Raw genomic sequence first — 22,825 nt, 5'->3', positions numbered from 1 at the left:
ACATTTTTTCTTTTTGAAATTGAAAGGAAATTATCGAGATTTACGAGATTAGCTGTGCGGTTTGCAACTATGCCTGTAAATTATTTTGAATTTGTAAACATTTCCGGAGGCGAATTCGATTGGCCGATCGAAACAAAAGCCTCTTGATCGATTTCTACTGAGGGGACCCGTGGTTCTAAAACAATTTATTGACGATAACTGACGGTATGGTCCCCGGCAAAGCTCAGTTTGAAAAGGAGGTAGGGTTACCGAGCTGGTTTTCAACGGTCGTGTGTCAAGGTTGATGTGGCCGCGGGCTGTTAGAAACCTCTAAACTGGAAATTTTTGAAGCAAACTGCGACTTAGTGTCGGTTGCACGGGGAAGATTGAGTTTTTAGTGAATTGGAATGAAACTACAGTATATGTGCTTGGATTCTGCGTTGGATTTGTGGGCGCCCGGTCATTCTGAGCTTGGATTTTTCGCTTCTCGGAACAGGCGTTCGGAAATGGAGTGTTCAGCCTTGGGCTTTTCTTATGAACGTTGAAAACCTCGAAATGGACAACTCGCTAAAATGCGTTCTTTTCATCAAAGTAAGCGGTCATATAACAAGCGATACGCTGTGAAAGTAAGGTGAGGTATTTTTTTAGAGAATTTGACGTATTATTTTATACCTTAGAGCGGTCGTAAATATTCCCATACAAACTCTTATAATTCCGCCATGACTGTTATTGCGCAAGATGATCATCTCACAACTGGAGCTTGGGCCGCCTGTGCTCAAAAGAGATTGTTCAGTGTATCTTATTCGAACTACAGATTACTATTTTCCTCTCCAGTCCACCTCCAGTATTCAGGCAAAAATATGGCGGTCAGTTGTCGATTTCCAATTCTCTAGGTTACATTCAGAAAAGCAAGAACAACTACAGTGAATGGTTTTTTTATGGTGCTTGAGAATGAAGAAAACTCTATGTTCACCTCTTACCTCATCATAAGAAACAAAATTTAGCTTGAATAAGCTAAAACTGTTCTGATCACTTCCGGCTTTGGTGTGCATGTGTGCTGTTGCAGGATTTTCCAACTCGTGGTGAATGTTTGAAGGAAAAATCCGCAATGTCTAAACGCAAAAATGAAGATTCAGGTCTAGGTGGGATCAAGCATTTCAAAAAGGAAAAAAGTAAGTATACAATGTAAATTGAAATAGAGATCTAGAGTAGAATGGTCTGATATGAATTTCACACTTGCGATCCTTACGTTCAATCGATAGTGCATCCCGCATTAAGGTTCAGCAAGTTTGTGCAACTATTAAAATCTGAGATCCACTTTGTGCGCGGTCTGTAAATAACAATGAATGTTTCAATACAATTGACGTTTTTTCTACGAAATTTCACAATCTCAGGGATCTTGCAACGACCGAAGTAAATCCTAATTTTTCTGTAGAATGAACCAGGTAAGAATGCTGAGGATAGTTACCAAAGAGGCCCCCTTTCTTTCTTCATGGTTAGAACCCCAGACTTCCAGATTGAGGGTCCAACAAGCTCTTCATTCAACCATAGGGGCCAAGATTCTTAATCTATCTTTAACTTTTTAACTTAAAAAAAATTATATGTGAAGCCTCCAGAAGATTAAACACATATACTCAAACCAAAAAGAGACACTTCTTCTTTTATGAAAGGGCAGCCAAAGATCAGCAGACCCACTTGCTAAGAGAAATGCAGGATTGTTTCTTGGTAGTACCCTGTCCCACTCCCTGACCATGCCTGTTAAACTGGCTAATTGATTTGTGATTGTGTTTGGTTTGATTTGCATTAGTAATTTCTAGTGGTTTGTTGTGAGTGTTTTTAATCTGTAGACCACACTGAAAGCTTCCAAAACACCTATAATTGTTTCACCTCTTTAAGTAATTTTTTCCATCATGATAGGCTGTAAGAAAAGGTGATACTAAGATAACGTTAATAGGAAATATTAGAAAACAGATACAAATCAAATGCATTCAGTAATTGAATTATCATGTACTTTCAGATCTCTCCAGCAGTGATTCAGATGAGGACGTTTCTTCACCATCATATGCAAACTTCCTGCAGTATGATCAGAAACCTGTCTTCAGTGATGTTGTCAAGAAACAGATGGTATTGATATTTACATTATTATATTTTGCACCTGAAAAACAATAATTTGGATGGAAGCTGTCTATATATTTCTGAAAGAAAAGAATTTTGAATCTAATAAATAAAGACTTTCCATGAATAATGGAAAATTCATGAAACCATTAGGTCTCATTGTTCATGGATCATGCTTTTTATGTGTTAATGTTTTTTAAATAAAGTGTATCATTCTCATTTTATCTTATGAATGTTTGCTGCCTGTTTTAGAAAACAAAAACCTACCCAAACTACTCTGTGTAACTGACAGAGATAGATATTTTCCCTCTAAATGAGTTTATTTTTTGACAAATCAGAAAACACTAAATTTGTTCATTGTGCCATTAATTTTTCTTCAAAAGACATCATCATATAAAACAGAGATGGTATTAACCCTCTAAATCCCAAGATCTGATTGTAATTTCTCCCCTCTAGCTGCAACTCATTTCCTAGTAAATTAGTTATGGGAATTTGGTTTAGATCAAGACAACAAATTCTACCTGGGAAGTTTGGGTATTCTCATTACCTGTTTGCGGGATAATTCATCTATATTGTAAGAAGAAGGTATGTGTTAATCACTTTTGGGAGTTGAAGGGTTAACCTTTTAACCCACAGAGTGACTAGCATCTAATTTCTCCCAACAATATCACTCCTGAATCACACATTAAGGTCAGGAGAATAAAGGAAATGGTCACTAAGGAAGGAACCTTTTCATTGGCAAACAAATTCTCCTTGTCAACACCTTAGGAAATGTATAGAGAACAGTATGGAGAATATGCATACTGATTGTAGGGTGTAAAGGGTCAAGAAAAACATTATTTGCTGAAGTTAATTAACTTTTTACTCAAAAAAATTTGCTAATTTTTTTCAGGTGAGAATGGGCTATAAACAGGAATTTGGTCTTGGAAAGTCAGAACAGGGAAAGTCTGAGCTTTTAGAGGATAGTAAGGAAAGAGATCCTATTAAAGATGAGATGAACAGTAACCCTCTACCAGGATCTGGATACAGTACGTTTGCTAAAAAACAAATGGTATGAACTGATTCAAATGTGTTAGAATGGAACTGACTCTTGTTCTGTTTTTAGTGATACATGATGAGTAGACTAGAAGGTTGGGAAATTCTTGCACAAGCAAAACCAAGAGATTTTTTTTTAAAAAAACACTCTGCATTCTCGTAAGAAAATAGGCAAATGTTACAGCAAATTTACATGGTAATATTTTTCTTACTGACAATCGGAACTGAAACAGGTATATATTGCTAACTAACCTTGACAATGATTTTCTTTGCCGCCATTTACTTCCGTAGCAAAGAATGGGCTTTAAAGAGGAAGGAGGTCTTGGCAGATATGGACAAGGAAGATCTGACATTATTGAGACTTCTCAACAGCGTGGAAGGCGTGGTCTGGGTTTCAGGGTTAAAGGCTTTGATGACAAAGATTTTTCATGGGAAGAGGAAGAGGAGGTCAGAACTCTTGTTTTAAGTATAACTCTCAATTAACACATCTTATTTGCTTAATCCATGCTTGTCACATAAATCATATTATATTGTTATCTTATCTTGGATTTTTTGTTTTGTTGTTATTATTATTGATTATTTTATTATTATCAATTGTTATTTTTTTATTAATGTTTTTCTGCTAGGTAGTCATAGTAGAGCCCAGGACATGCATTCCATCATGTCCCAGACCTCCACCAACAAGAGAAGAGATGGAAGACTGGGTTGGAGTTAGTAAGGTAAAATTATTAAGTTGGGCAATGCCTTCTCATTACAGCAAAATTAGATAAAATGCTCAGAGACTGATTTTTGTAGCAGGGGTTTCTTTAGAGATGGCATTGAATGCTAGTTACAGGTAAAAGGTAATTTCTATTTAATTGAAATGATTTAAATGGAATACTCCTTTTCTTCTAAATAATCATAATTACTAGCCAAAAAATTTTGAGTTAAACCATTACAAGAAAACAAATTGCATATTTTTCCAGCTACCCAAGATATAGTTGTATACTGAAGATACTTAACATTTCAGATCACAACAAGTCAGTAGTGAAGAACAGTATGTTAAATTATTTGAATTATTAATTGTTTACTGAGTATACAATTGAACATTGAATGTGTTATACCCAATTTCTAGAAAAAATTGTTTATTGATGATGAAACAGAATTCTGCAGTGAGGAGGTTCTATCAGAGGTTCTCAAGAGCAAGGTAGAGTTTCCTAGATGTTTTCCAGTATTAAGAAAAATCTTTTGTTTAGTTCTCTCTTGATTCTGACTTCTGTTCAGATTTGAAATTGAGAGGCAGTAACGGAAATGGTGCTTTCTGGAAGTCATCAACAGAGTCAAGTGGCTGACTTTTGGACAACCTGAGCAGAAGCCATTATCCTAGTCAAGTAACTGACCTTTCGACAACCCGAGTGGAAATCATCATCAGAGTCAAGTGACTGACTTTTCAACAATCTTAGTGAAAGTCACCATCAGAGTCAAGTGACTCTGATGATGATTTCCACCCAGGTTGTTGAAATGTCAGTTACAACTACTGATAACATCTCAGGACTGCACTGTCCTGGACAATGAAACAACACTTTCACATGTTACCCAATGGTTTAACAATTTACCATTTATAATGTCATTAAATCCTGTTTACAGACTGTTTTCGATGCTCTTAGTGGAGATGAGTTCCTCAAAGCAAGAACACGAGCCAATCCATATGAGTTTATCAGAGGGGCTGTCTTTCAAAACAGGTAACACAAAGAAGACTGTAACCACTCTAATGTCATAGGTCAGTGGGATTAATGTCAGTATCTATTAAGCAACTGGGCACTCACCCCTCCCTTAACCTAACACAAAGCCTAACTTGTAGGGGTTGGTGTGCAGTTGCTTGGATACCGACATTGATTCCTGGATTCCCTAAATGTGAAAGCTAATTCTCTTACCTAGTGATGACTGCATTTCCTGGTTGTATAGTTCAGAGAATTTAGCTTCACATCAGAGCATCCTCTTCATGATTATTTTGGCAATTCTCGTGATCTTCTTTGTCAATAATGTATTAAAATATAGTGAGAGTGTATGTGCTGATCACTTTTGGCATCAATGGTAGATGAAGCCTGTCATTTTCAGAACTTCTGTCAATGATGTGTTATTTTTCTTATTAACAGGGCAGCAATGAAAATGGCCAACATGGACTCTGCTTTTGACTTCATGTTTACCAACCCGAAGAATGACAGAGGAGTACGTAATGAAACATGTTTCACCCTTTGATTCTGTAATTAACCCAAGGGCTCTTAATCCCTTACACCCTAGCATCAGTAAGCATATTCTCCATACTGTTCTCTAAACATTTCCTGAGGTGCTGACAAGGAGATTTTGTTTACTGAATAAAGCTTCTTTTGTTGGTGATCATTTCCTTCATTCTCATGACCTTAACATGTGATTCAGGGCGTGATATTGTAGGGAGAAGTTAGATGCTAGTCACTGTTAGGGTTTCAAAGGTTAATCCTTCTCTCCTTGGGGGAGGGTAGAGTAGTCAAAAAAATTTTGTTTTTGTGCTAAGAAGCCTGGCACTCAATTAACTCTTTATACCTTAACATCAGAAGGCATATTCTCCATTCTGTTCTCTATACATTTCCCAAGGTTCTGACAAGGAGAATTTGTGTCAGAATCAACAGCTTCTTTAATTGATGATCATTTCCTTTATTCTTCTGACTTAAGTGTTTGATTAAGGGGCAGTACTGTAACTCTGACATTATTTTTCAATTTTTATTGTAGAGGGATGTGGTTGGACCAAATGATTTATTATACTTTGCGGATATTTGTGCTGGACCTGGTGGTTTTTCAGAGTATGTTCTGTGGCGAAAGGGCTGGCAAGCTAAAGGGTTTGGCTTCACTTTAAGAGGTACTGACAGGTCTTCTTGCCAAGGCCTGTTGACTACTTTTAATTAAAAATGATAAGAAATGTTGAAATTAATTGTGGTGAATCATCCAGCTTATCGAAGAAATGTATTAAGTTATTGGGCAAGTATAAATCTACCAGTGTTGAACTTCTGTCACTATTATTAAATGTTGCAGTCTGATTGGCTACAATACTTGTAATATCTAGATCTAATCCGTAATAGATATTGAACAAAGTGAACAGCCTGCCAGTGTGAGATTGTGAATAAAATAATATAAAAAAACAGCATGTCTGGTTGTGATTTTTTCTCTTGATCTCTAGGACGGTGTGATAGTTGGTTAGGGCTTTCTCCTCAACCATAACACGATAGAAATCTTTCACATAATCTGATTGTTCAGTATGACTGGATGCTGGCATATGCCACATAATAATTCAAATAATTAATTCATCCATCATTATTTACATCACACTTTTCCTTCCAAGGTGACAATGATTTTAAGCTTGAAGAGTTCTTAGCTGGAACGCCAGAAACATTTGAGCCACATTATGGTAAGAGGACAAATTTTGAGATTGAAGTAATGTTTCTCTCACATGGGGAAATGTCTCCCGGCCAGTATTTGAAGTTAATTTTGAACATAAAAATTTTTTGCATAATGAATAATTTGAATGTACTTTAGGAGCAAATGATGATGGAGACATCTTCAATGAAGATAATCTGATTGAGTTCAGAAGATTTGTGATGGAGTCAACTGATAACAAAGGAGTTCATTTTGTGATGGCAGATGGGGTAAGTTAATTTCAGAACAGATTGTTTTGACAATTTAATGGTGATATCAACCTGGATCTTTGTGCAACTGATACTTATAAACACATATAGCACAGTGTTAACCCTTTAACTTCCAAGATCTCATTAGTAACTCTCCTTACTGTGTCCTATACAATTCATATGAAGTTAGTTTGGAGAATTTGGAATTGGATCAACAAATAATCCCCTAATTGATGTTTTTCTTTTTTCTCATTACTTGTCTGCTTGATTTTGTACTGATAGTGTAAGGAGAAATTCTTTCCAAGTCACCAGTGGGACTTAAAGGGTTAACAACCATTTTTCATGCCTCTTACTAACTGAGTTGAAACCTGTCAGCCGTCTGTCGGCCAACTGTCGGCCGACAAACGGCCGACAGTCGGCCGACAGTTGACCGACAGTCGGCCGACAGGTTTTTTGGGGAGCTCTTCTTCACAATTACCGAGTTGAAGGTCTGTACCATAAGTTATAAAAAGACTTTTTGCACTCAGATTTATGGCCTAAGCATGAAGTGTGCAGGCCATAAATCTGAGTGGGAAAAGGCAAGGTTCCATATGAACAATATTTAATCTCTGATTTCAATCAGAGGGGGAAAATTCCAATTCAAACAAACTTTATAATACAGTGGGCCATATTGAGAAATATATCCAGAAAAATCAACAATCATACCATACATGAGACAGATAATGATTCATTCAACAAGCTCAAAATTTTCCATTTTTTTACTTTATCACTGCTCTGAGTACTTTGGATACTGCTGGTTTGAGCATGCATGATTCTCCACACATAAGATCCTTCTAATAATAGTAGCATGCTTACAAATTCTCTGCAGCTCTATTGACGTCTAGTCTTTTCCCACAAAACTGGAATGTTTGAAGCTCTAAATTACAAGGAACTCAGACTTTTTCTTCTCCTTGATTTGTGACCAATTTTTAACACACTCTCTTCATTCATGTAAGATTACTCTTTTTTGTTGGCAGGGTTTCTCTGTGGAAGGGCAGGAAAATATACAAGAGATTCTCAGCAAACAGTTGTATTTATGCCAATTCCTTTGTGCAATATCCATACTAAGACAAGGTAAGGAATCTTTATTCCTAATTCATTGAACATGGCCGGTCAATTTTTCAGAGAGTGGCTTGTACAGATTTACAATGAAACAGCGCTAATTTTTTCATACCCTCTCTGATTTTAAGGAGGCCACTTTGTTTGCAAGTTGTTTGACGTGTTCACTGCGTTCAGTGTTGGTCTTGTGTACCTAATGTACCGAGCATTTGATGAGGTATATGTCTTCAAACCTGTAACCAGCAGACCAGCAAACTCTGAGAGGTATGTGTTCAAATAAACAACAAGCAGTTCCTCCTTTCCCATTCATTAATGCTTTGCTAGCATTCCATTTCTTAAAATTTTTTGTGCAGCTGTCATTGTTCTACATAAAGGGGTTTTATTCAAGGTTTTTCTGGTTTCTGACACGAATTAAATCTGGATTCAGTGCGGACGAGGTGAATGTTATTCAATGTGACTTAAACTTCTTAGAAACTTTCTTAAAGAACTATGTGACAAACAGTAGTGAGAATTGATATTTTGAACTGGTTTACTTAAAGAATGTAATATTTCCTTCATATAGATATCTAGTATGCAAAGGTCTTCGTGGAAACATTGAAGCTGTTCATGAGCACATGTTTAATGTGAATGTCAGAATTAATAAATTAAAAGCTGGAGCTGTGGAGGATGTAAATGAGGTTTGCTAATAAATGTTATTGTTTTGAAAATACAGTGCTGCTTAGATATATGTTAACCAATAATAATGCACGTAAAATGTGCCAAAAATTGCATGTAAGTGCAAACAATAAAAAATATGCATGTCAAAAAAATCACACATGCGGGCATAAGCTTGATACATCTACCTAATTAGCATGTAAGAGTTAGGCCTTTTGTTTTTCTATTGTGGATGGTTTATCATTTTAAAGAATAGGCTGCAATGTAACTTTAACTCATGCGTTAGGGGTTCATAACTTACTCTATGGACCAAAAACATGAGAATTATCATATGATGAAATATTTATTTTTAATAATGTGCCCACCATGAATGACGCACACTGAAAGGAGAACAAGTAAGTTAGAGATCAACTTTTACTTCAGATGTAAGCACTTTTTGTTGTAATGCGCAATATAAAGAAAAGAGAAGAATTTTTATTTTCTCGAGCAAGTTAGGAACTTGATTGGCTGTAAAATAGGATTTTAGCAACGAGAAAAACACTTAATTTTGGCCAGTCATGTACAGTAGTAGAGTATGGTCCACTAAATTCACCAAAGAAAGCCTTGTACAGTGGGGTATAAAACAATATTAAGTGTTGATAACCTGTGCTAAAAAGGGAAATGAACATCAAGTGTTATTATTTGGCTTTTCAGATTGTTCCATTGCATATCCTGAAGGAAGATGAAGAGTTCTTGTCATATATGATTGAATCAAATGAAAGGTATGTGGAACTTGCCTTTACCTTTCACATCTCAGTGAAACATGAATACAATACCATGACATGAACTGCTTGGAAAACAAAACAACATTTTTGTGATGTACTCTCTGATTTGTTTTAGAATTGGAAGGCAACAATTCAATGCACTGAAGAAACTAAGAGGTTATGTCCAGGATACGTAAGTTTTGAACCTTTGATTTTATTTCCCTCATAATGATACAGGAGGTTATTAATTCTTAGAAAAAGAAAAAAAATGTCACTAATGGGCTACAAGTCCATGTTGGGAATGTGTCCTGTAGCAAAGTTAAGTTTCTCAAGTCACAATGCACAAGTTTTTAAACATGAATGTATATAATGTATACAAACTCACCATGAACAGGATATGCTTGATTGTACTCTGTTGCACAAATCTGTCTATCAAAATCTTAACTTTGTTTGGCTCCAATCTCCAACATCCTATCATTTTGGTGGATCCAGAGGTGGGGGGGGGGGGGGGGGCTGCAGGTTCTGGACCCCCCTTCCTTCCCATCAATCATGTGGGTTTGTTCCTTACCTGAGACCAAAATTTGTGGACTAGGATTGTGGATTTTCAATTGTTCCTTGTTTCAGTAACTGAGTTTGCTTCTTAGGACATTGATGGGTCCTTACGACCAAGGGGATGTCAAGAAAAAGTGTTTAAAGCAGTGGAAGGTAAGAGAACTTGTTTTACTACAGAAGGAGAACTGCTATGATGCAAAAATCTTCCACTCCTTTGAAACCCCATGGAAAATTGTCCTAAGGTACAAGAGCCACTTATTGCCCATCTTTTACTTTTGAAGAGGTGCTTTAAAACTATTAAGTGTCTTGCCATGGACACAACAGAGTCTCTTGTAGCCTGTCACCCATTGTCTGTAGCCCTGATTTTCCTCCACTGTCAATCATCACCCATCACTCATGTCCTGACTCTCTGTTTCCTTCTCCTGAATCCCCTACCTACAAACCTTCCTTGTGCATCCATAGCTTTTCCCATACAGTAATCCCCAACCAGTAAATAAGGTATAATATACTTTTTGCAATCAATTTCAGGTTCCTGAGCAGGCCCGCGCAGCTCAAAGGATGTCAGATCCTGATCTTAAATTTGACGAGCTTTGGAAGGTATTAAGATTTGTTTTTACATGAGGACCTGCTGATTAATTTTGTTCAATTTTTCATATCATTCACCAGATTAGTTTTCCTTTTTTCTAGGGAAATGATGATGATCATTGCTTTGACTCTGAAGCTACAGTGTTAACTTCGAGGAACATCCAAAACCTTAAGTGTCTGTACAACTACAAGTGCTTTGTGTCAGGAGGGGGAAGGTTCTTTCTTATGGGCCTTGGGGTAAGTGTCATGTGGGGAATGTCATGCACCCATTTGCCATCACCCTGTCACATGAGCATGTCACCAGTGGGCACTTTTTTTCATAGTCTATTTGCCAAGAGGTCACAGTTATTTCCTCAATAACTCACTTAAAATTTTCCTTTTTTGATAAAAATATTAGTATATCATTTTATTTAAGAATGAAAGCATTTTTTCATTCTGATTTTTAACCACAAAGAAAACAAGCTAAAGATGTGATGTATGAAAGATAATTTTTAATAATATTGAGATGAAACATGGTTGAGAGTTTATGGGAAATCTTGTTGATATAAAAAGGTGTGTGAAAGAGGAAAAATGCTTAGTCAGAAGTGATCAAAATTTTGCTCTTGTTTACAACTTCAGAAAGTTATTTAATAAACAGAAGATGAGTTGGGAGTGTTACCTTGATCTAGCACCAAATTCTCTCAACTAATTTGCAAGGAAATTTATAGCAACTTGAAAGGGGAATTAGGACTCAGATCTCAGATACCAGGTTTATGTTGATGGTAATGAAGGAACAAGTTTTAAATTCCTCAGTTTTCCTTATTATGACCAGATATTCTCATAGTTTCTGTGATAATTTTTTTCTGATAATTTTGTTTGGTTCTAGCGAGGTAACATCTACAAATGGAATGGCAAGCCAAACTTTGGTAGCTCAACCAGGTGGCACAAATTGGAGAATTTTCAGCTCGAACTTCCTCGGGATACTCTGATTGAGGTGGAAATAGTGCAAGAGCTTCGCGGAGAAGTAAGTACTGACAAAAAAATTTCAGGAAAAATGTTCACATCGAGAAGGTTGTTTTTGTTATTCTTATCTTTATTTTTGGGTTAATAAAGAGCAATATTATGTCCTAAACTAATAAATAGATCCTTTCCCTTCCCCCCCCCCCCACCCTCTTGAAAGGGACTTAAATTTAACTGTTCTGTTGTGAAATGAAGTCTACTTTTCAGCTAATGTCACACAACACTTTGCTCTGGAGAAGTGTTGCATGACAAGGTAGATGATTAGCTAGTGTGTGGAAAGATACATTTTAACAGGGGTGTTTGATTACAGATAATTCAGGTGTGGGTGTTTTAATCTCCTGTTATAAGGGCAAAGGACAGAGAAGATCTGCAGCAGTTCATATTGTGGATGCTGTCATTCTTGGAGGTAAAGATGTGAGGAGTAAACACTATCATGAGAGGTACAGTGTGAATTCTGATGCTTAAGAAAAAATGAATTTTGATTAAACTTTGCCTTTTGTTTTTTCTGATTTCTTTGTGAGGGAGAATTCGGGCAAGCATGTGCATTACTTGCATTACACAAGGTTCTTTTTTTAAAGGTTTGTTGGGTAATTAGTAATGAAGATTGGTGAGTTTGTTGATGACTTGTTGTTTGCTTTGGTTTGTAGAATGGCTATGGCGGGTTTACTTATAAAAGCTGTCACCAAACCGACATGTCCAGCAATGGTTCCTCTCAGGTAAACATTCAATTGACATATTAACAGGTAACTGAGGTTGTGAAATGATGGTTGAAGATGACACAGATATCATATTCCACTCACAAACTTCAAGACCAAAAGTCAATAAATGGTAGGTTCAAATGTTCAACAGATGAACAAAAGAACTGATCACCCCACAGATTACAAATCTACTGAACAACCAATCACTTGACCAACCAACTAAAACACAATAAATCAAGCACAGAGACAAGCGACAGCCAGTCGACCAGGCATCGACCACCAAGCTGAAAGACTGATGGCCTTACTGAACACCCAACCTACTGAAAAACAACTAACCAACCTGACAATGAATTTACTGCTAATTATAATTCAATCAAATAGGAGAGTAACTGTGGACTAAAGAAGCAAGTGAAAATCTTCTTTCTTGTAGAAGTCTTGAAATGCACAGCAAAAGAAGTGGAAAAATATATTTTCTAGCTGTACAGTATGACTATTGGCATCAATGTAAAACACAAAATTATGGAGTTTACTGATCTAATTTTCAAATGTTCTTTCAGGCTCAAACAAGTTTTTCGTGTTGACAATAGTTCACTTAAAGAAATATTCTCAAAGTAAGTTTCCTCACAAATGTTAATGACCAAACTCACATGACCTTACATTTTTTATAGTGCAGATAATGCAGAATGATGAAGTAGTTTTGAAATGAAGAGAAACTTCTGAAAGAGGCATTACGTACTTTTTGAAACATTTTCTACTTAGATTTACACTTATTGTAGGACTAACTTTCACCTCCCACCTCATGGTTGGCTGTTTTTGCTGTTTGGTGATGCTCTTGTACCTAGACACTAACCATGCTCACCTCTTGGACCCTTGCAATTCACTGGCTTGTGAGTTCAACTTGAGGCAATTGCATCCCTCGTGTTAAGGGAAACTTGCATTCTTTCTTTTTCACTTTCAATTCAGGATTGAGATGAAAATTGTCAAAGGAATGGGCAGAGAACCAAGGGAGTGCTTTTTGCTGGAAGATGGACGACACCTTGTCCCCAAAGGAATTTTCTTCATTAAACGTATTCAAGGTAAGCAATTGTCATTCTGTTTCAATCTAATTCCATCCCAGCTACCATACAGGCCCACTTCTGTCTCAAACTATACATATGTGGCACTTCACTTCCACCTCTATACCTCAGCACTTCTGGAAAACTCCACTTCTGCCACAAGATTTTTCCTCCTCACAGAATTTCTCTAGACTATGCACAGTCCCTCCTTTTCAGAAAAATCTGTCGTGTGCCTTGCAGAACTCTGGGAGTGAGGTGCACAAAAAGTCGGTACTGAATCCCACCTCCACTATGAAACAAATGCACTATTGAATTTTTTTTTTATCTACAGAACCTTGGACTTATGCTCACAGTCGCTCCGCTAAGCAGTTATATTTTTACAACAAAGACACTCATGAGTCCACGTATGAAATTCCCAGAGATTCGGTGGCTTCTTTCAAGTAAGTGAACCTCAGATATAAGACTGAGCTGTCTTTAGTTTGTTTAGCATAAATTGCCTGGTAAGCAGAAACACTCTTAGCTGTGTTGGTTATCTGAAAGTCTATCACTAACTGATTTTGGTTTTGCTTTGAAATTTGGTGTGATTACATAAAAGCAGATGCAACTTTTTCAACTAAAGAGATTTTAAACCTAAACCAGATGCAATACTTGGTCATACTCTTTTTCCCACTAATAGTGTAGATGACATCTGCCAACTTTGCATTTTGATTGGTTCAGTGTAGTGAGATACTCTTGTGGCTTACTCACTGCCTGCAATGCAGGGTTACATTTAAATTTGATTGAAAATAGCTGGAAATTTCTTTTTGTTAAAAAATGCAGATCATCACTTGGCACACGGTATTACTGGCCATGGGAAGATGTGGATTTAAGTCACGATGAAGGACCAAGAATGGAAAGAAATAATCTCATTGAATTCTTCACTGCTGCACAAAATGAATTTATCCATGGTCCTCCTAGAAAATAAGATCACTAGCTGAAAAAAGGGGTGCGATGGATCTGTATATAAGGCTGTCTTGCTGTCCTTCTTACCAAAGAAACTGCCAAGTTAACTACCTTCTAAAACTGAGACAGAAGGTGATTGACCACAAGAACTTACTAAGGAGAAAAGACAGTACAAATTGTGGAAACCATTTGGGAAAGTGGAACCTGTTTGAGTTGGCCATTCCCTGAGACTTGGAAAATCACCTGAACTATTCATTCACTTTGCCCAGACACAGTTGTTGTTTTGAAAACCAGTGTCAGATGGAGTTTGATTTCAAACTGCACAAATGATTTGTTTTGTATAATGTGTCCCCTAGGTGTATTACAATGTTTGCCTCAAAAAATTTATTTGACATCACTTTCCCCAAATTCTGTTTAATACTACTGTATGATTAATATGGTTGCTTCAAGGTGCCTTCCTTTACACAGGTAACAAAAAATTGCCATATTATAGACGTTTGCTGTTTCATACAGGGTAGTTATTTTATTCAAGTTACACTGTTGAACCTTTTTATACAGCTTTATTTATATTTGAAATTAAGGCATTTGCCTTAGTTCCTAGTGATTGTATAGGTATAATTTCTGTTTATGTTAATGCAAGCCAATTAGATTGGAGCAAAAATAAAACAAGCAATCAAATTTTCACTTCCATGAATGACCAAGAAAGAATTTCTCCTTACAGTATCAATACGTTCATAGAGCAGACAAGTGATAAGAATAATGAAAAAAATCAAATAGGGGATTACTAGTTGATCCAATGCAAAATCTTCAGAACAACCATCATAAGGATTGTTTGGCAGACAGTAAGGAGAATTACCAATGAGATCTTGGGAGTAATAGGTTTAAAATTCTGGTAACAGGTGTGACTCTTCTGGTTATAAATGCAACTGTTAGGAAAAGTTTTAAACTTTTCTTATTAAAAGCACCAAATGATTTTTTTTCTTGTTTTTATGGAATCACATGCTCTTCTCTTTCTGCAGCACATACATGTTTTAGACATGATTTTATTGACATGTCAAACCTACAAGCTGAGTAACTGATAACTTTCAAAAATACATATGAATTATCTGTTTGTCTTCACACAATTATACTTTATAGGGGGGGGGGGGCAACTAGCTGCAACTTAACCCCTATACTACAAGGAGTGACTAGAATACTCTGCTCTTACTACGTAAATACACTTTCAAGCAGAAAGGTGAAGAAAAGAAAAGGAAGTCAACAACAAGATGTTGGTTGATTTGACACTAGATTCTCAAAACCAAAAGAAAGAGAAATTTACAGCAAACAGTAAAGAGAATTGACATGTAGATCAGGTCTCCATATTGATATGATGAAAAAATATATAAAATATCATGCAGGTTTTACCTAAATGAGCAGATAACAAATATACCATGTACATTGTACTCAAAACTTTTTACAGGTCTGATACAAATTCACATCTTCACTGCTTAATCAAACCTGACTCTTTTGCACTAGTAATTTAAATTTAATAAATTCCCAACCAGCTGTAATATATTCTAAAGCTCTCTTAGATTGTACTCAAAGTGCAATCACAAAACTCTACCTCTCTACCAGGCCTTACAAACCCCCTGCATCATGCTGAATAAAAATCAAAAAAATTTTTTTTTTAAATTTGATATTTTCCCCTGTCAAATTATAGTATCATGGCTTTTCTTTATACAGTAACCATTACATAGCCTTCGTTTGATAAGTCATCTTTGACAAACTTTCTCAACAATGTGAAAAGAAATAAACAACATTCTTTATACAGTAACAATCACATAACCTCCCTGTGATAAGTCATCTATACCAATTATCTAAACAATGTGGTGAGAATTGCTCAACATTTGAGGGAGACATCATACTTCAACATGCATCTTTGTTTTGATATAATATTACATAAACTCACATAAATGCCCTTTCAAATTATGAAATTGAAGTAAATCTCTGGTTAAAATAAGCTCGAATCTCTTTGTTGTATGACTATTCCAATACACTGTATTTTGAATAAAGGCAATTTTAGAAACTGCTCAACTTATTTCTTAGCTATAATGTAACGTATTTGGAAAAGGCCCTAACATATATATACTGGGCTTTACAGTGAGGGAACATACTCCAATGACTTCTCTCCTTGCCAAAAGTTTTAACACTTAACAACTTTACATGTACATTAAACCTTTTGACCCCTAACCAGCATCTAATTTCTTCTTACAGTATCACCCCTAAGTCACACATAAAGGTCATGATCACAAACTAAGGAAGCTCTTGAGGAAGGAAATCATCACAAACTAAAGAAGCTCTTGATTGTTAAACAAATTCTCCTTGTCAGCATCATAGGAAATATATAGAGAACAGTATGGAGAATGTGCATACTGATGTTAGGGTGTAAAGGATTAACTTAACAACCGATCTGTTCATTTCCAATTTGCAGTTTGCTTCTTTCATTCAACTTCCTTAGTGCATTCAGAATGTTCACTGCTTCTCACAAGATCTCTTTGCAGGACTTTTTCTGACTGATCAAAATTGTGACTTCTTGTAGTTTTCAAATTCTCTGTTCCACTTGTTCAGTACTTTCAAGAAGTTTTGTTTGTCCATCAAGTTCATCATTTTTCTCTTGTTCACTTGGCTCATCATCCTGTTGCTTGCCTAGCCCCGTTTCTTTTGGGATCTTTGTAGCATTTTCCAAATGTTGACTTTTCTCATGCTGTTCAGAATTTTGGATTTGTTTTCTGCGATCAGCCTCTTCCTGAGGATTGTTTTCTCCACACTGTTTATCAACATTCATTCCTTCATGATCATCAGACCGAGTGTTTTCCAACTGCACAGTTTGTTCACCGAGTCCTGACTGAATAGATTTGTCAGTCAACCTTTCACAACTTTCATTGTCTTTCTCGTCCATTCCTTTCAGCTGATGTCCTTTAATTTTTTGGATACAATTGTCCAGATTCTTATTTTTATCTGCATGCATTCGGATGTGCTTCTTAAGCGTATGCTGGTGACGATAGTTCTTCTTGCACACCCAGCATGTGTATGGTCTCTCTCCAGTATGAATTCGAATATGTTGGATCACATTTTTCCTCATTGAAAAGCTTTTCTCACACTGAGGACATTTGTAAGGTTTTTCTCCTGTGTGCATCCTGTAGTGAGCCCTGAGCCGTTTCTTGCATCCAAATGCTTTCTCACATCGATCACATGGAAATGGTTTTTCACCAGTGTGAGTTCGTTCGTGGATTTTTAGATCAGAGTTCTGTATAAAACTCCATCCACAAACTTGACATTTGAAGGGTTTTATCTCTGAATGGGAGTTTTGATGTCTTTTCAAGCTTGACAACCTGGAGAACACTTTATCACACTGGTCACATTTGAAAGGCTTTTCATTCTTGTGAGTTCTAATGTGACGACTGAGACTTGACGGTCCTGACAGACATTTATTGCACTGTGGACATTTAAATTTACCACTGTTGATTAATGTTTCATCAGGGAGTTCCTCACTTGTTCCTGCTGAAATTGTCACAACATCTTCATTGTTTATGCTTTCCTCTCTACCATTAGCCTCAACTACATCTCCTTCAGGCACTGGCAAAGTGCTCAGTACAGGTTCAGGACATGCAGTTGAGTGTATTTGGCCATCGTCACCACTACTTTCATGTACTCCACTGTTTGCAAGTGTTAGTAACAACAAATGGTCACCACTCAAGGTCTCAACGACAAATTCCTGAATCTTCTGGGAGGAACAATCCTCTTCATTTCTGGAAGAAAAATATCAAAAAGATCAAAACTTTGACATAAGTCTCTCACACAATTGGTTATTGGCAGCCCTTTGAACAAAAGAGGACAGCATACAATGTATTTAGTGTCTCTCTGTCCTACTCTTTAACCCTTCTTGTTACCTTGAAAACAATAGCAACACTAATGCAGTGATGATATCTCATCATTCTTCTCATTATTATTATCATAAATACCACTATCATGTTGAGTGATATTAATACAATTATTTTAATCAAATACCTGTCTGGGGCCTCGGAGCTCTGTTCCACCAAATTGTTGTCATTCTGTGTATCCTGTATGGCACCGGATCCTTCACTCTTCCCATTTTCACTATAATCACCAAAAAACAAACTAAATAACCAACCAAAAACACTTCACTTGAACTGTGCTTTACGTGAATAATATGTAAAAGGAAATATCCCGCACCATTGTAAACCCTAAATTATTGTTACACTAGTTACTCCTAAAAATATTATGGAGAAATTTAGTGTTGCAAATGAATCCATAACATTATGCAGTTACCTGTTTTCATGAGATACACTGTCAGACTTTTTACCAGTCTTCTTCCTGTTTGAAAATTTTGAAAAATTACATCTCTTTAATATAACTGTAAATGTCTCTGCAACCTGTATTCATTAACTTTGCCTTTTCAATTTCACAAAATCTCTGGGAATAAGATCTATCAATATAAAGTAAGAGATATGGTAAGTTTTTTTTTTCTTTGTTTCATGACAAGACAAAGAATATCTTTCTCTATTTCTTCACTGAGCTCAAAACTTACCATCTCTGTTAATCTATTTACAAACATGATACTATGGACATTGCTAATCCTAGCAGTATGCAGGATGTGTGTCATGTCTTCCAAATAGGCCTTGCTCACCACAGAGTCTTGTTGGCTCAGTTTTGGAGCATTAGATTGCAGAATCTGAAGGTCTGAGGTTTGATTTCTCATGGGGACTCAGAATTTTTTTCTTTGTCCTATGCTCACGAAAAGACAAAAAACATCTTTCTCCAAGATCTATTACTTGTAAATTATTACTATAGAAGACATATTATAGCAGAAACAAAATGGATTACTTCAATCTTTCAATATCACAGCTCTGCTTGCTATAGGAGGCCACCTTAAAAAACTTCATCATTTCCTTGCTACAAGTAAATTCTACAAATCTCTCAATTCTTCCATCAAACCTCTGTTTGTTACACTTGTACAGTACAAAACAAATAAGCAAAATTTGGTGCTCTATTAAGATACAGTAAGTTCCATTTTTGAGCCTCTAATTGCCTTTCTTGTCATCTGTCTGTAACAAGTTTGCATATAGTAAGATGTCAAATGTATATCACTTCAAGAGCTCAAACCTCAAGGTTTTTTAGATTCTACACTTGGCCAACAAAAAATTTAGGGGTGGCCTGAAATAAAATCTTAGCCACTCATGGCCTTCATTGGCCACTGAAAATACAGTGACCTGAAGTTTTTTTTCCTAAAAGCCATAACAACCAAAATGGTTGCAGCTTGAAATGCTGACTAGGAGTTTAAGGGTAAACTTCAAACTTTATTATTCTTTCCCATACCTGATTCCTCTAGGGTTCTTCTGCCCAGACTTGGTTCCTTTTCTCTTTCTAGGCCATGCAGCAGCAGTCTGTTCATCTCCCTCTTTATCACTAAACCAAAAATGAGAACACTTGATGTTAATCATTACATATCATGTATATCAGTATATCTGTTGTAATTCAATTTAGGTCTTTGTCCAAATTTAAATATATTTATGTTAGGTTTAGTCTTATATTTCAATGAGTTTATACAAAGGTTGGAGACTGACAGCAGTGATCTCATGTTAAATAAATGCATTCTCTGAGTGTCTCTTTGCAACCTATGGATGTATACTTGTACATATATCTGCTGTAGCTTATCCTATTTTCTGTAACATGAAGAGTGCAGGAGTATATTTACACCATGCTAGTTCGTAGCAGTTGACTCCTTAGCATCTTTTCATGTTTCTCTTTATAATTAAGTGATACCAATTTATACTCCTGGATGAAAAGAGGCACTCTGAGAGTGAATTATCTTCCTAAGAACACAACAAAAAGACCTAGGCAATGCTTGAACCTGGAACTCTCAGTCTAGAGTCCAGCACATTGCACACCAGGTCAACCCAACTCCCACCCCATTCCCTAACTTTACCATGAACACAAAATTTCAAGTGAATGCAACAACTGGCGATTGCAACAGACAAGTTTGCCTGTCTTTGGTAGCCATGTAGGTTACCTTGTAGCCTATTCTTTAAAACAATAAATTGTCAAGAATAGCAAAACAAAAGGACTACCTCGTATATACTAATGAGGCCAGCGTCTCAAGGTTGTGCATGCACATGCAATTTTTTGACAGGCAAGATTTTTTATTTGCAATTGCATGCAATTTTTGGCATGTTTAATTCACATTTTTCTACTAACATATGTGCAAGCTGTGCTGTAAATGTAAGTTGACACTAAGACAAAATAATTTTGAAGATGTTAAGAAAGGGGTAATGGTCATTCCTTCATGAAAATCACTTGTTAAAAGCTATGAATGCATTATAGTATTCAAGTTAATCAATCAGATCCCGCAACTTCTTACAGTGTGCAAAGTACATTAGGTTTGAATAACTCGTTAACCTGAAAGCTCTGCTGATTGAAGTGCAATTGTAAAACTTGACAAAGCATGAATTCATTACCTTGATTTTGTAAAATTTGGTCTTGTTGTGTGAAGGTGCAAATGCTTTTTAAGTGTGTGTTGGTGACGAAAATTTTTCTTGCACACTTCACAAGTGTATGGTCTCTCTCCAGTATGAATGCGAATATGTTGGATCACATTTTTCCTCATTGAAAAACTCTTCTCACACTGAGGACATTTGTAAGGTTTTTCTCCTGTGTGCATCCTGTAGTGAGCCCTGAGCCGTTTCTTGCATCCAAATGCTTTCTCACATCGATCACATGGAAATGGTTTTTCACCTGTGTGAGTTCTTTCATGGATTTTTAGATCAGAGTTCTGTATAAAACTCCATCCACAAACTTGACACTTGAAAGGTTTCTCTGCAGTGTGGGAATTTTTATGTCTCTTCAAGCTCGACAACCTGGAGAACACTTTCTCACACTCATCACATTTAAATGGCTTTATGTTGCTGTGGGTTTTAATGTGTCGGCTTAGACTAGAAGCTCCTGAGAATTTCTTGTCACACTGTGCACATTTAAACTCCTTGTCAACCACAATGGTAACTTCACATGAGTTATTTCCTTCAGCAGTTTCTGCCAATGAGGTACTATCATCTGAAACAAATATTCCAGCCTCTTTAGCTATCATCACAGTTTCTACTTCAATAGAAGTGGAAACATTCTCAGATTCATTGCAACTCTTGTCAGTATCACGCTCAGGATTGGATGATAATATTAGGAGCTCCAGATGTTCGGTATTAACTGTATCCATGGGTGTCATTTGAAACTTCTGTAAATCAATGAGCACTTCATTCCTAAAAGATAAAAAAAAAGTTTCATAGGTTAATGTTTCTGACAGAAATAACTGAATATTAAGTAAAAAAATTTTTATTTATTTAAATTATTTACTGTAAAATAATCCTTTTCACCCTAACCCTAGCATCTCATTTTACCAGGAGTGAGCTTCTTTTAAGCACACGATAGAAGTTTCTTTTTCATAACGTCTCTCAGTTAATATGTACACTATGAGTAGTCAGTTTACCAAAAGTTTGTTTGAATTAAAATCTTCACCCTCTATTGAACCCAAAAATATAATAAATATCTTGCTAACTTCATTTTCTCAGTCCTAACTGTATATCACAGAACCTCATTTTTCAAATTGAATTTGTGGCCGAAGTTTGAAACTTAGAGCAAGGAGAACTCAGCTCATAGGAGGTCTTTCTCTTCTATTTTAAAATTACTTCTATAATGACAACCTAGTAAATTTTCAAGGTTGGAGAATACACACTAACCATAACATTTCTTTTTTCCTGCATTGTTGTCACCAAATAAGTGAAAAAAATTCTTACTGGATTGTAATTTTTTTCACTTTATGGCAAAATAGAGCACCACAATGTATAAATTTTATCACTTAACTGTGCTTCTGTGCATAAATGAATTATTCTTAAGGCAGTAAATCTATAGGGAGACTTACAAATTACATTCAAAAGTACAAAACTTCAGTCGTTTGTAGACCACTCTTCCATTACTAACTTATTTTGAAAACCTACATTGTTGGATTATACTTCAACTGACAGCATAAGTTCGATGGATGATAACATATATTTACAGCACAGTTTCATTTGTTCTCGTTTGTTATCTCCCTTTCCTAAAGTAGAAACACTCTCCAATTGAACCAACTGTTGATGTTTAGAAACAAACGACGGCTTAGCTGGCAAAATGTAATTTAATCTCGTGATCTCAGTGGCAGATCTGAGAAATTCAACAACACCATGAGAAACTTCGTACTTTTTCTTTCATTTCCCCTTCTAACAGCACCAATGTCCACTCTGTTGCTAGGATAAAGATATTCTATAGCTTGCAATAAACAGTACGAAGTAATTCCATGAGTAAAACGGAAAAAAACTTACCCACTCTGAGATAGACCGCCCAGTTCGCTTGCCGCCATTTTCCTTTCACACATTTCCTATCCCAGGGTTCTTTCTGGTGTAGTTCACCGTCCATGCACGCTCTCACGAAGGCACACGCACGCCCTCGCGTTCCACGAGCTCTCGTCACTCAGCTGTCGATAAAAAAATTAAATCTTTTCCTTTAAAATTCATCATATTTCAAAAAGAATTCTTTAGAAGTAACACATCAGCAAAAATTCGTCTTTGCTCAACAAAATTGCCTTTTTCAGAGCCGTGTTTTTTGTTCTCAAGCCTGCAATACTTTCAGCGGACAAAACGAAATAACATATGGCA

General features: G+C 36.2%; 2 protein-coding genes across 2 annotated transcripts; one reads left to right on the top strand and one right to left on the bottom strand.

The window, feature by feature from the left end:
• The first annotated feature begins 810 nt into the window (after positions 1 to 810).
• LOC113671461 (cap-specific mRNA (nucleoside-2'-O-)-methyltransferase 1) lies at positions 811 to 15,064 on the top strand. The gene is made up of 26 exons (XM_027187665.2): positions 811 to 1,151; positions 1,997 to 2,103; positions 2,987 to 3,145; positions 3,421 to 3,576; positions 3,756 to 3,848; positions 4,244 to 4,315; positions 4,756 to 4,850; positions 5,265 to 5,337; positions 5,875 to 6,001; positions 6,482 to 6,547; positions 6,676 to 6,785; positions 7,781 to 7,877; positions 7,994 to 8,126; positions 8,425 to 8,539; positions 9,210 to 9,277; positions 9,396 to 9,452; positions 9,904 to 9,964; positions 10,340 to 10,408; positions 10,499 to 10,633; positions 11,262 to 11,399; positions 11,744 to 11,835; positions 12,043 to 12,111; positions 12,651 to 12,704; positions 13,057 to 13,169; positions 13,480 to 13,588; positions 13,968 to 15,064. The coding sequence occupies exons 1-26, from the start codon at positions 1,088 to 1,090 to the stop codon at positions 14,110 to 14,112; spliced, it is 2,577 nt and encodes an 858-aa protein (XP_027043466.2). The 5' UTR covers positions 811 to 1,087; the 3' UTR covers positions 14,113 to 15,064.
• A 53-nt stretch (positions 15,065 to 15,117) lies between these two features.
• Positions 15,118 to 22,814, bottom strand: LOC113671600 (uncharacterized). Its single transcript, XM_089194111.1, has 6 exons — positions 22,493 to 22,814; positions 20,606 to 21,397; positions 19,467 to 19,556; positions 18,420 to 18,464; positions 18,138 to 18,227; positions 15,118 to 17,878 (listed from the first exon to the last, which is right to left on the bottom strand). The coding sequence occupies exons 1-6, from the start codon at positions 22,543 to 22,545 to the stop codon at positions 16,672 to 16,674; spliced, it is 2,277 nt and encodes a 758-aa protein (XP_089050237.1). The 5' UTR covers positions 22,546 to 22,814; the 3' UTR covers positions 15,118 to 16,671.
• Between the last annotated feature and the right edge of the window lie 11 nt (positions 22,815 to 22,825).

This window comes from Pocillopora damicornis, chromosome 14 (genome assembly GCF_964200805.1).
Source record: "Pocillopora damicornis chromosome 14, jaPocDami1.2, whole genome shotgun sequence".
Classification (NCBI taxonomy): domain Eukaryota; kingdom Metazoa; phylum Cnidaria; class Anthozoa; order Scleractinia; family Pocilloporidae; genus Pocillopora; species Pocillopora damicornis.
This window is presented reverse-complemented; position numbering and strand designations above follow the sequence as displayed.